General features: G+C 38.2%; 1 protein-coding gene across 1 annotated transcript in view; it reads left to right on the forward strand.

The window, feature by feature from the left end:
- The first annotated feature begins 3,776 nt into the window (after positions 1-3,776).
- The window catches only part of scai (suppressor of cancer cell invasion), a 31,508-nt gene continuing 20,676 nt past the window's right edge, over positions 3,777-14,608 (forward strand). Inside the window, exons 1-2 of the mRNA XM_085464614.1 lie at positions 3,777-4,049; positions 7,651-7,775. Coding sequence (XP_085320740.1) covers positions 7,669-7,775 — 107 coding nt within the window. The 5' untranslated portion in view covers positions 3,777-4,049; positions 7,651-7,668. The remainder of the gene's footprint in view (positions 4,050-7,650; positions 7,776-14,608) is intronic.

Genomic DNA, 14,608 nt, shown 5'->3' on the forward strand with positions numbered 1-14,608 from the left:
TATTTGCAAGTAGTTGTCATTTGAACCTTACTAATGATGTAATTTTGGCCCAGGATTGCCAAACTCAAATTTACTGAGGCTAAATGTAGGTAAAAGGGAGAGGTTTCAAATGACAGAAGCTATCTAGAGCAACCACATCTCTTACCTGACGTGACCCTTCAAAATTTACCCAAAATGCACTTTTTGAAGTTCTCTCCATCAATCATCAGACAACAGATCAAACATCCAGGGCACCAGTGCTTGTTTCTGTTTCTTCTATAGGTATTAATTTGGTGTGGGTTTACTCCTAAAACAAGCTCAGTTTATTTATTTATTTTTTTTATCCTTTTTGGCTTTACACTATGACACTTGGAAAGAATGTAAAATCAATGTGATTAACTTTTTTTTTTTTTTTTTTAAGTTTAAATGTGTTTAAATTTCAATTTTTTGCTAGGCTTGGACCTTCCTCAAATTTTTGTTAACTAGGTCCAAAACCCCCTGCGGCTTTCTGCGGAACAGCGACTCAAAGGGAGAAAACCCGTGGAGGCCTCCCGCAAACAACAGATGTGCTAACCAGCGAGCTTAATTGCCTTCATCCTCGTGACTAAACTTACAAATCATGAACTTTAAAGTGTTATTCAGCTGCTCCACCAGCCCATCAGTCTGAGGGTGGTACATACTGGTCCGAACAGATTTACAGAATGGTGTGCCCTGGTCATTCAGTATCTATTTGAGGATCTGAAACACCGCCTGCCCCACACTTAGGGTTGCCAACTCCCTGAAAAATAAATAAGGGACACCTCGTGGCCAGGGCCGGGCGACCCAGTTGTCTTCACCCTTCCCAGTGTGGTGAATTTTCTAGCTCTTTTTTTTGTGTGTGAAATTATTTTTTTGACCATTTGACTTGAATTTGATTTAAGTAGATGTTTATTCTTTGTGATATGAACACATGTGAAACAAATGATCATTTAGCCATTTATTTTTAGCTCAAAATGACAACATTAACACAATAAAACAGGTCTCCTTCTTAAACAGAAGCCTGTCATGCTTAACTTTTGAGAATATAAGTAAATCTTTCTTTAAAAGAACTCTGTCCTGCTTAACTTAAAATAATAGAAAACAATAGAAAGAAAAACATTCTTGTAACAGTGCACATTTAGTGCATTTAGTACAATTGGCTTCAGTTGAGGTATTATTTCAGCTTTTCTAATGCTAATCAGCTGCTCCTGTTTGTAAACCCGCTTGTTCCCATGATTACGCATCTTAACTCATCATCATTATTCATCTATGTATTACTTTTATGTATTAGTCATCTATTTGTTGTAATCATCTATCCTTGCAGTTGTTTATTACACAAAATAAATTATATTATCACACTTCTGGCCACATAGCGCTGATATTCACTGCACATGCCCATATTAACTTTTTCCAGCCAGGTGTTTTCCTTTTCCCATTCTTCCCTTTGTCTGAGGGGAACAAACATTGCTGCTCTAATGCTGGGCTTACACTGTGCGGTTTTAGGCCCATTTTGAGCCGATTTTTGAGTGATCTTCATCGTGCGTCGTGTAGTATACGTGGGGTAACGAGAAGCGATTAACACCTCACGACCAGCTCCCGATCAATCAATCGCTCGTGAGGGTCTCATCACAGCCGCTCACACTGCTCGCGCGCAAACACGTAAACGTTGGTGTAAAAGATGGAGCAGCACGGCTGTGCAGCGTGTGATCTGGACACAAGCGATGGAGGCACAACTTGTAGAACTTTTCAAAGCTCATCCGAGCCTTTTCGATGTGGCATCACAAAATTATCACGACCACAACAACCGTGAAAATAGTGGGATTTACACTGCTGCTCAATCACAGCTGCCTGATCAATGTTTTTCATTAGCAATTTAGCAAAGTTGATGGTGGTGGTGTGTCTGTGTGAGTGTAATGCTGGGCTTACACTGTGCGATTTTTGGCCCATTTTGAACCGATTTTTGAGTCGTGCGACCGATTTGGCGATCGGCCCGATTTTGGCCTTCATCGTGCGTCGTGTAGTATACGTGGGGTAACGAGACGCGATTAACACCTCACGACCAGCTCCCGATCATCAATCGCTTGGTCGTGAGGGTGTCACCGCAGTTTGTCACACTGCGCACGCGCAAACACAAATGTCAGCGAAAAAGACGGCGCAGCACGGCTGTGCAGCGTGTGATCTGGACACAAGCGATGGAGGCACAACTTGTAGAACTTTGGAAAGCTCATCCGAGCCATTTCGATGTGGCCTCACAAAATGATCACGACCACAACAACCGTGAAAATAGTTGGATTTACATGCTGCTCAATCACAGCTGCCTGATCAATGTTTTTCATTAGCAATTTAGCAAAGTTGATGGTGGTGGTGGTGTGTCTGTGTGAGTGAAAGACAGAGGGAGAGCGCGACAGATTTTCTGTTATAACCTTCATTTTATGGAGGCACAGTGTGAGTACTCAGGTCGCATCAGAGCATCGGGCCGTATAGTGTGAGACCTGCATCGTGACCTACCAACTTCTAACCCTGCGAGTCAATTGTGCAGTTTGAGCAGGAGCTGAATAACGCGACTGAAAAAATCGCACAGTGTCTGCCCAGCTTTAGGTGTACTGTCGTCCGAGACTTGCACCGCAGTGTCGGCGTTTGTTTCCCTGTTGGCCATGCTTCTTGTTGTGGTCATCTGTTGTCTTCCGGTATTTTCTCCGTAAGCGACCTTTCCTCGACCAATGAGATGAGCGGTAATCTGAATTGTCATAAGTGTGCTGTCAGCTCATTGGTCACAAATCAGGAGAGGGGCTGGGAATTATGTTTTCAAACAAAGCGTTAATTCCATTAACATTTATAGACTACTTTTGATTCTCACTGTATTACGGGACAAAGTGCGTCCCTTATTAGCTCAATACGGGACGTGTACTTTTGTTTCGAAATACGGGACGATTCCGTTTTTTAAGGGACGGTTGGCAACCCTACCCACACTTATTGCAGAAATGGTGCATAGCAGCACTGCTTCGAGATACCGTAATCGACCACAACTAGTACAAAGCCTTATTCCCATGCATTCCAGTGAAATGGCCCAGTGAGGACCATACCTATGCACTCAAAAGGGACCTCTATTAATGTCAGTGAGTGCAAAGGCACTTTTGGAATGGCTGGCTGGTTAACCAGCTGAAACTCCAGGCAGAATGCGCACCATTGGCGCACATCCGCTAGGATGACCGGCCAATAAAATCAGGCCATTATCTGCTCCAGAGTTTTATCATATCCCATGTGACCGGCCATTGGGTTGTAATGAGTCGCCTGGAAAATTCATTTCCCGGGGCCTTTTAGGCACCAACCAGCCTCCCCTGTCACCACACCCTGAATCCTCTGCTCCACCCCTCCCCTGAACAGAGCCACAAACTACACCCCACGACACCCTAGTTTTATTTGTGGTTTGTTGGATATGTAAAGGTTGAATGCGAGGCAAAACCTTCAGCTTTCAGGGCCCTCCTCTGTGGAAACAGCTCCCAGTTTGGATTCAATACACAGACAACCCCACTCCTTTTTACGATTCTTCAACTAGGGCTGGGCTGGATCAGGTGACCCTGAAGCCAGCCACCTAAGCCTGAATTGAATGTTAATATTGAAACACTCCACCTTTGAGCCACCAGTATTTTGTAATCATTATCTAAAATGGCATTAAAGAATCATAGGATCATACTACTACTGGTAAAAATTTTGGCTATTAAAAACTGTAACGATGTGAAGCTCTTATTTTGAAATAGTTGACCCGGAAATAGCTAGCCAGTTGGAGTGGAGTAGTGCCAGCGGCGGTCCTCACCCTGCCTTCTGTTTCTCGTCGCCTGTCACAGCCTTTGAGCAGCGTTCAAGCTCGGACAGACAGCAGTCCAATCAACGCTGCGGGGGAACTCGTTAGCCGGTCTGGTGGCACTTCCACGCACTGAGATGCCAGGAAAGTCGCGCTTCAGCAGTAGAGCTCGTCGAGGCTTTCGCTGTGATTTTTGAGAAGCATCTCTGTGAAAGATAGTACAGTTTGTCACCGTTAGCCGGCTGCACAGGTAAGAACAAATGGCAATTACACAAGCAGAGGCGGTTAAAGCCCTGCAACCGCCAGCACTCAGTGTCACCTGCATATATGTGGTATTCTCTGTTATCTTTAATATCCAGATGCTTATTATGTTGAGATTTTATTCATGATGCTGATGTTAGATATCAGGAATGAGCTATGTTATTAGAGCTCATAGCACAATCACGCTCTTTGATACAGATTTTTACCGGCAAAGACAGAAATTTGAATTGGATTTAAATGAATGCCACCCATCTACCAGTGATAATAATATTGGTATTCAGTTTACCTAATTTTTAAAAAAAAATTCTCCAAACTTGATTGTTATTTTTGGAGATCTTTCTTCCAAACATAGTGACAAATACTACTTGTGCTGCATGTTGTGTTGGTTTGGAACAAAGAGATGTTCACAGGTGAGACAGGTTTTTACCAACTCTGCTGCTGTTAACATGATAAGTAAGCCACAAGGGAAAGCGAGAGAAAACAATGGTACACATGATGTATAGCATGAGATTGTCATGCAGACCTTCTCTCACAGCTTCTCGCCTTCATTTAAAACTGAGCATAAGTTTTAGGTACTACAAGTAAAATAAGGCTTCACACACTTCATACAAAGAACATCAGTTTCATGAAATAATTAGACAATACAAAAATAACCAAGGTGCCGTCTTCGCATGTCTTATTTAAGAAGCAGCTAGGGCACTCTAACTTACAAGACAGAAGTGTTCGCAGCATATTCTGAAAAATCTTTACATGAAAAACCTCACTTTTACCATAGCCTAAACGTATTTATTTAAATAAAAATATAAGCAGCACCCCAAAGTAAATGAGTGTAATGACGTGTCATTCCACGTCATTACACTCATTTACTTCATTACATAAGTTAAGTAAAGATAGCTTGAGTTCCGTTCACAAGTTTTCCTGCGCACAGTGATAGTCACCATCCCACTAACTCACTTAACTCTAGACTTTGCTAATCTAGCATTGGACTAAACTGTAATCATAATAGAGCAGGGCGATATGGCCAAAAATATTTATCACGATATATATTTGAAAATTTGCGATAACGATATAACTGACGATATAATTGATGCGAGACAAAATACAACTCCACAACATTACTAGTGCAAAAAGACAACCTTCCATTTATTTTCACTTAAACAAGAAGCTGGTTTTTATGTACATTAAAAGCTTTATAAAAATGTAACAGTGCAAATGCAAATTCCTTGCTGAAAGTTTAACCAAAAGGCATTTCCAGTAGAAATGGGCTGACATATCCTGAGCATAACCATGTATAATATCCACTGAAGTTAAAAAGAGGTGCTTTGCAACATTAAACTGCAGTGTGCAGTACGTATTTTTCGGACCATAAGGTGCACGGGATTATAAGGCACATTAAGCGAAACAAAGCAGTCAGATAAATCAAACTTTATTAAACTCATTCTTCTTGCTTCCTCCACTTCTGTACCATTGATTCATTAATGTTGAATTCTCTGGCAGCTGCTCTATTCCCATGTTGTTGCAGTATATTAATGACTAACCTCGTATTGTGGATGGATTATCTCAGTTGTTCTCCTGACTGAAGTTTAGTCCGTTTACAGCATCCTGCCATGCGATTGCATTTGTCTCTAACCATGAAGAACCTTAACGTTAACTTTTATAAGTGGAAAAGTGTTAGTGTTCGTCCTCCAGCTTCACTGTTTATGTTATGCTAACATAGCTGTGTCGCTAGCGATCACGTAGCACATCATTATATACCAGCTAGCCCAACTTCAGTAACCCTACAAACGTCACTGCTGTTTAGTTTCCTGTCTTCATTTATGTTGGAAGTGATAGCAGAGCTGTACGTTTGAATTTTTTCAGAAATCTCTCAGTCTGAACATGCTATATCATGCTTAGGTAACTAGCGAGCTAACTTCCGCTAGCTTCCTGCTAACTTCTAACTCCGTTAAATGTAATAAATTTTGTTTTCATGGATGCCTGGAAGTTAAACTTTATAGTTACACCTGGTAAAGCAGCAATGCTGATCGTTTTATTAAAGATGAAAGAATTGAGACAGTTTTTAACTCTCAGTGATGCTGCAGTGTTGTTTGACCTGAAGCATACAGAGTTTAGGACCCAGATTACTTCCAGATTTAAGAGCATCTTAGTCCGACAAATACGACAATAACGACGGCCGCTTGCATGTTCTGCAAAAAAATGTGCTTTGTTGTGTATCTGACGGACAAACACCAAACCAGTTCCACATCACGGAAGTTTCACCATTTTTACAAACCAATTCTGGTTCATCTGTTTCACTCAACAATCGGCCATGTGCGTATGAAAACAAAGGCACTGCGCATGCGCGTTTTACTCCCATTCTATCGCGATATTTCATTTTCCTATAGTTGCCTAACATTATACCGGTATTACCGTGAACGGTATAATATGGCCCAGCCCTAAATCATAATATTAGAAATGTAGAAACACTTAGAATAGCCCTTTACTGTCATTGTATCTATTCTGGAATAACTTGGTATAATCCATCATACATAACAGTTCAGTTAACATCCCGACTCTGCTACTGCAAACACTGACACGCCCACAGGCACGCCCACTCAGAAAAGGATTAATGGACTGTTAACTGTATTTCATGACATGCAGCTACATACATAACTACTCAATGTGACAGGGCTTTGTTTGTTGCTATTGCCGTTTCTCACCACATATACCGTCATGGCATCAAATGCCCACACAAGTACAGGAAAATTATACTTTTAGGCAGTGCTTAATTAATCTGAAAAATCTGTTAAGGTGAGGTTTATATTGAATTTCAATGTATAAAAAAATTCCTTTTTTAACTCTTCAGTTTGAAATTATGGATTTACATTACTTAAAAGCCAAACAGATGTAGAGCCACACACATGCACAGTAACTTAGGGGCTATAGCCAGACATGTTTATAGCACGGTAAAATTGTCATTAGCTGCAAATGATTTTAACATGCAGAGCATTAGCTGAACATTGTGCCCTAGCTGTCTGCTGCCTTGACCTGATTGTACATCCTTAGCAAACTGGAGACTGCAGCCACTGTGAGAATGAAATATGGGACATCCCAGGTCAACCTAAAAAAAGGGTGACCATGTGATGCATTTCCTCCTCCATAGTTTCTTATTTCTATTCATAAGTAAGTAGGGCACCAGTAAGACGCTTGGATAACTCCAATTATCAGTGTTTGTTCAGTAGTACAACCATGCATATCAACATGTTACATATGACTAGATTATTTTCAAGTCAAATCAAATTTATTTATAGATGTTTAAAAACAACTGGAGTTTACTAAATCATGATGTAAGTGTTACAGGATAGACAGTATCAGGAATTTGCTCCGGAAATCAAGACAAAAAAAACAACAACAATCTTTTGCTTCATTTTAACGGTCTAAATTGTTCCTCTTTAGTCAGTCACAAGTTCTGATTGGCTGACTTTCATGTAGTTTCCTTCCGTTTCAATGAGTACTAATATTTTTTTGTAACTGAAATGTTTTCTTTAATCCATCACCATCAGTCTATAGAGTATCGACCGTATACGGTCTGTATTTCTCTTTAAATTCAGGTGTGAAAAGTCAGTGTCATGACTGGAGCTGAGACTGAGGATGATATTCCATTAGGTGAAAGGAAGACTGTCACAGACTTCTGCTATCTCCTGGACAAGTCCAAGCAACTCTTCAATGGGTTACGGTTGGTTGGAATTTACTTTGTTTTCTTCTGTCTGCTGGACTGTGTTTTCTACTCTAACATTGGTTTACAGTGCATTGAACAGATACCCCTCAAGAGTGTGTTTTCACTGGATTATTCTGCAGCATTCGGTACCAGTGTAGGAAGTGGTGTGCCCTGTCTGTTAGAGGGGTGGATTGATGTGTAGCTCATGTAAATTTGTAAATTTGTTATTTGATGGCTTAAAAATGAATACAATGTAAACCATAAACATTTTTGGGTGCTTGCATTCATTTATTAAATTATAACTAAGAATGAAATGAGCAGAATATCACGTTAGTCAAAACAAATGTGTTTTAAACATAAAATCTGATATCCTGAAACTTCTGCAGGCAGATAAAATGAATAAAATGCATGCATATGAAACATTTTGTTGGCATTCTCCAAGGTTTTCTGCTTTTCTTAAAAGTTTGAAAAAGCTCTTTCTCTGGGAAGTTAAACTTCTTTCTTTTTAGTCAAAGGAGCTTGCAAAGAAAAGCGTCTGGACTTCTTTAAGTTGCTTGAAGACGTTTCACCTCTCATCCGAGAAGCTTCTTCAGTTCTAAGGTCAAATGGTGGGGAGCAACTTAAAGAAGTCCAGACGCTTTTCTTTGCAAGCTCCTTTGACTACGATGACCTGGATGACTGAGAACCTTCACAGACATATTCGTTCTTTTTACTCTGAGCAACACTTTTCATAAATTTCAATGTAGAACACTCAGGATTTTCCTTCACAGACACATTTTTGGTGCTCACGAAACCCCAAACACTGTGTTTAATCAAACATACAGCAGCTGAAGAAGAAACCTTCCTGGCGGTTTTAGCAGTGGTATATTGCAGAGTTGCTAACACTGGCTCACTTGCCTTTGTTTTGCACAGTGGAATATTTTGTTTCCTTTTGGGTCGCAGATCTACAGCTGCTGTTGTCACCTCCTCACATGCTTTAAACCCTGGTTGTACTAAATGATGCATTTTGGTTCAAATGCTAAAACCAGTTTCCACCTATTGCATTGCTATTTCATTCATATCGTAATATGACTTTCTTTTTTGTTTTTTAAATCACATAAAAATGTATACCAGTATCATCTTGGACAGTAGGATTGTGACACGACCTGGAATGTGCCACATTGGTGGCTTCAGTAATCTGTGAATGTCGCCTTTTTGGTAATGTTCTTCATGGCTTCATTCAGATTGAGTAATGGCAGGGATGGATAGACCTGTGTTACACACGAGTAAGATGGATAGTCGTGTGTTTATTTCATAAAAATGGTGATGATTGTGATTTATAATCAAAAAGGGCTCAAAAAATAAGAATTATCCAGATTATTTTAAAAAAGATAAAGATATTGTGCTTGATAAAACTAAAGACATTGCAAATGAATTTAATGATTTCTTTGTAAATGTTGGCTTTAATTTAGCAAAAGAAATTCCAGAGTCAAGAAATAATAACGACCTGAATAAACATATTACTCAGAATGTGTCCTCCATGTTTATTGGTGCTGCAACTCATAGAGAAATAATTAACATTGTGAAGACATTTAAAAATAAAAAGTCCACTGACTGTTTTGGTATTGACATGATATTAGTTAAAAGTATTATAGAATATATAGTGCAACCTTTCGCATACATTTGTAATCTGTCCTTTCAAACTGGTGTGTTTCCCTCACAAATGAAAATAGCAAAAGTTATTCCAATCCATAAAAACGGAGAGAGATGTCAGTTTACCAATTATAGGCCAATATCACTACTCCCACAGTTCTCAAAAATTTTAGAAAAGTTATTTGTTAATAGACTTGATAAATATATTGAGAAGCATAATCTCCTAAGTGATAACCAATATGGCTTTAGAGTGAAAAGGTCCACTTCAATGGCAGTGATGGAACTTGTTGAAGGGATATCTAATGCAATAGATAATAAGGAATATACTGTTGGTGTTTTTATAGACTTAAAAAAGGCGTTTGATACAATTGATCATTCTATATTAATGAATAAACTAGAGAGATATGGCATAAGAGGGATAGCATACAAGTGGATGAAAAGTTACCTGGATGAAAGATATCAATATGTCGAATTCAATAATGTAAAATCTAAGCAGTTGAAGGTAACTTGTGGTGTTCCTCAGGGCTCTGTGCTGGGCCCTAAATTATTTATATTATATATAAATGACATATGTAGTGTTTCCAAACTGTTAAAATGTGTATTGTTTGCTGATGATACCACTCTGTACTGCTCAGGTAAAAACTTAGAACAGCTTCTGACTACAGCGGAAAAGGAGTTAAATATATTAAAAAACTGGTTTGATGTAAATAAGTTATCATTAAATATAAAGAAAACAAAATTGATTATTTTTGGCACTAGACAAATGAAAAATGTATCTAAAATAAGGGTTAATGGAATTGAAATTGAAAGAGTGTACGAAAATAAATTTCTTGGAGTGATGATTGATGATAAGCTGAGTTGGAAGTCTCATATAAACCACGTGAAAACAAAAATGTCAAAAACCATTGCTATTCTCTATAAAACAAAGCATGTCCTGAACAAAAAAACATTATACACACTTTATTGTACTCTGTTGCTTCCATATATGACTTACTGTCTGGAGATATGGGGTAATGCATATAAAACGAACACTCTTCATATTTTCAAGTTACAAAAAAAAGCTATAAGAATTATAAACCAATCAAACTATATAGAACCAACTAACATTTTGTTTATTAATCTGAATACCCTGAAATTTTATGATTTAGTTGAATATAAAATGGCACAGATAATGTATAAAGCACAAAATAACTTGCTTTGCCCCAGTACTCAGAAGCTGTTCAAAGTCAGAGAGAGTCAATATGACTTAAGGAGAACAGATTTCTTTAAAAAAAAACAAGATAAGGACAAATATAAAGCAGAGATGTGTTTCTGTTAGAGGAGTTAACCTGTGGAATAGTTATGACAGTGATTTAAAAAGGTGTGGTTCATTTTCCTTGTTTAAAAACATGTTTAAAAATAGAGTAATAGAAAAATATATAAATCAAGAATGAAAAGAGCAAAAAGGAGGGAAAAAAACAACCTCTTGATTCTTTTGCTTTGATGTAGTTACTTATCTAAGGTGGAAAGTTTTTTTTTTTTTTCTTTGTTGTTTTTTTTGTTTGTTTGTTTGTTTGTTTGGTTTTTGCTTTGTTTTATTATTTTCTTCAAGCCCTGTGTACAGGAGCTGCATACAAAAAGATATTTTGTGAAAAGGGTTGGCGTAATAAGCAAATGCTTCAGCCAATACCTTTTGATTAGCCTTGTCTCATGCTTTCTTTCTTTATGGTAGATTTTTGTTCTGTTTTCACTGTTTGTTTGTTTTTTTTTTTCACTGTTTTCACTGAGATTTGAATTTGAATGCTAATCAATAAAATCAAAATCAAATCAAAATTTAAATAATTACAGGCAGCAATCTATAAGGAATGTGGATTATAAAATATTAGCTAAAATTCTAATGAATGGAGTTAATGATGTGTGTATCATTATTGATAAAAATAGACTTGTAGTCTTCAGATGTGAGATAACTTTAAGAGAAATTGTATATACTGGCAATGACACAGGCTTCTTTATATAGGTTTGCATCAAAAGAAAGCGTTTATGTTTCACATTCCTACTTGTAGACAGTGATATAGACATATGTGAATTTTCATAAAAGTCCATTGTGTAAGTAAAAGTAAATGGCTTTTTGAGTGAACCTTTTAATGTTTCCAGTGGGGTGAAACAGGGATGTCCTTTAGGCGCTTTCCTGTATGTCTTTGCTATTAGTCTTCTGCTGAAAAAATGAATGAAGGTTCCCGTTTTAAGAGATATAATCTCTGTGATTCATCTAGAGTGAGAGCCATGGCTAATGTTGACATAATCACTAGCGATCTCCAATCTTTAATATCTTTCTTATAAACGTATATCTTGGAAACGGGATGGGCAACATTTATGCATCAACACAATTAACTAACTCATGCCACTTATGGCTATTTGTCGTACTTTCCTGATTTGAAGTTTGAAACATTTTATAACTGAAGCAGTTATCAGCTGAGCATTGCTGACCTATTTACACTCTTTAGAAACTAATTGTGATTGCTATAGAGTGCAAGCCATTTTAGTGGATTCATTTCCACCCGTTGTTGGAGTTTGCCCCAATTGCATTTTATGTTCCACCTTCTTGTTATGCTGCTTCTTCTCGTCCGCAATGTCAGCTGACAGAATGATCACGGACATAAATCAAAGATACCAACTGCGCTTTTATTTACATTTTACAAGTGAGATGATCACTTAGAGAGAAAGCTAGAAGCAACATGATGTCTCTATGATGTTTCTGAGGGCCCGGTGGCGCCAGTGTCCGGCAGCCTCGCCTCTGTCAGTGCGCCCCAGGGTGGCTGTGGCTACAATGTAGCTTACCATCACCAGTGTGTGAATGTGTGTGTGAATGGGTGGATGACTGGATATGTAAAGCGCTTTGGGGTCCTTAGGGACTAGTTAGGCGCTATATAAATACAGGCCATTTACCATTTACTTGCTGCAGCTTACTGAATGTTACAGAAGGAAAAAGAAGTGTCCCTCACACTCTGAGCAGAACTCCTGAGATCAAGAAGCAGTACTGGTCCTAGATTTTTCACTAAGTAATTTATTTATAAGCATAGAAGTAGCCTGTTCATTTCAGGCATGAGTTAGGCAATCTACTAAAAGGAGGACAAATTAATATGTCCAAAACAGGCAGACCCAATTAGACGGCAATCCACATCTTAATAAAGTTACTGTTACTTTGTCCCGTGCATAAAATCACAGCAAAAGTAACTACTCACGCTTTTTATTTGCAAAATTGTTACTGTGGTTTGTTTGTTTGTTTCGATGTGACTTAATATAAATACAATGTAACAACAGAAGAGGATTTTATGCTGTAGACTGGGATTGTAACATCTAGTCCTTTATTGGATCTAAAAGTGCCATTTGTGTTGGGTCTGAACACACAATAAGAAAGGAAGAAATTTTATCAATAACACTACCCATTCTGGGTGAGAAGCTGAATGTTAAGATGTTGCCAAGCATGTACAAAGCTGTCATCAATACAGCAAAGCTTTAAAGCGCTTAAGCGTAGAAGCTCTTTGGTTTTTTTACACTTTTGTCTTTTGTACACAATTCCTTACATCTAGAAAAGATTCTAAGATTAGAGTTTGCTGTTGGAGTTGTAAAAAAAAAAAAAACCAACAAAAAACTGACAAGGGTCATGCTGCTCACAACAATTCAAAAAATGGCAACTACACAAATCACCCTGACTGAAGCCTTGGCCTTACTTGGTTCTTAAGGTTGCTTGTTTTCTTTTTGTCATACACGAAGCAAGATATTGTAGTTTACACTTAATCTAGTCCTCAGATGCATTCCTAGTCACATTTCTTTTGGATTTGTTTCTTGCGATATTGTTAGAGTGGCTATCACAGCTTCAGAAAGCTTCAGAAAAACTGTTGAATAAACAGAGACTGGCCATCTGGAGTAGCAGGAGTTTTCCTGCTGAGTTGGTAAACCTGCCATTTGATATAAGCCAAGCTGGCCAGAACTGACACTAAGAAATTGAGTACAAAATGGGGCCAGGCCCCCGACTGACATGGATATGTTGGGTACTCCCAGTTTTTATGAAAAGTTTCGAAGTTAACTTGCATTTACTTTTCCAATAGTAAAATTTTAGCTCATATTGCCTTTTGAAGCCTAGCTCTTAGTGACTCTGTTCTGCTGAATGAAAAACTGACACAGATATAAACCAAAGCCATGACCGATGTTGGTGCTTCATTTTGCTATTTTCAAATGTACTCACAGTCTGCAAAAGCATCCCATTAATAAGTTAAAGACTGAAAGGTGTGAAAAGAGACATGCTCACTCCAGTCGTTGCACCGGAGAGCAACTTGGGGTTTGTATCTTGCCCAAGGATCTTTGGCATGCAGTCTCGTACAGCCAGGGATCTAGCGATTGTGGTTAATGGCTGGAAGTTGGGAAATCTCTAAAACATTCTAGCCCTACTGTTTGTTTTTCTGTGTTTCTGGTGGCTTGGCACCATATTTTTGTTATTGATCAAGGTTGGTAAGGTAGGCTGCCACTGTTTATGTCTAGTTGCTAATAGAATGATTTTTATTTCAGCTTAAATCTGGGACTTTAAGATGAAAAGAGAAACATAATACTTTTCAGACACAAGTTATTGTGTTATCCTGGTAAATTAATACTTTCTGTTAATTTTACAGACAGGCAGGACTGAAAGTGCCTGCTTCCTGGCTCTTACAATAATGCCCATCATAACTTCATCTTACTGGATAAAACAGATTAACTTTTAGGACATAATTTATTTTATTATTATTTTTTAGAAAAGGTGATAAATCTCAGTATATGTTATTGCAATACTCATACAATAATCATATTGTATGTTTAAAAATTATGAGTGAAGTATTGTGAAAGCGTCTTATGAGCTAGATAATCAGCCAGCCATCCTTTTGTACCCTGGTGCCTTCTGCTTGTTTTGTTCTGAGATGAGAGTGACGCACTGGGTTTGTGATGCATTAGTCAGGGCTGACGCTGCCTTTTGGTCACATTTGAATCATTGACAGAGGGAGCGGGTCATCAGGTCAAAGTTAGGATTTAGAGGGCGCACAAATTCAGAGTATTGTTGAAATATGAAGCACTATTGTTAAACATCCAGTTTAATTTTGGTTGTTCACCATTCACTGTAGTAATGTTGGCGTGTGAGCATTGTAAGAAGAGATCAGCTAGGATCAAATTTAATACCATCAATATATTCTCATATGTGTGTATCAGAATAC

This window comes from Copadichromis virginalis, linkage group LG7 (assembly GCF_057382275.1).
Source record: "Copadichromis virginalis isolate Kocher_CV1m ecotype Utaka linkage group LG7, C_Virginalis_male_GT1.1, whole genome shotgun sequence".
NCBI classification, from domain to species: Eukaryota; Metazoa; Chordata; class Actinopteri; order Cichliformes; family Cichlidae; genus Copadichromis; species Copadichromis virginalis.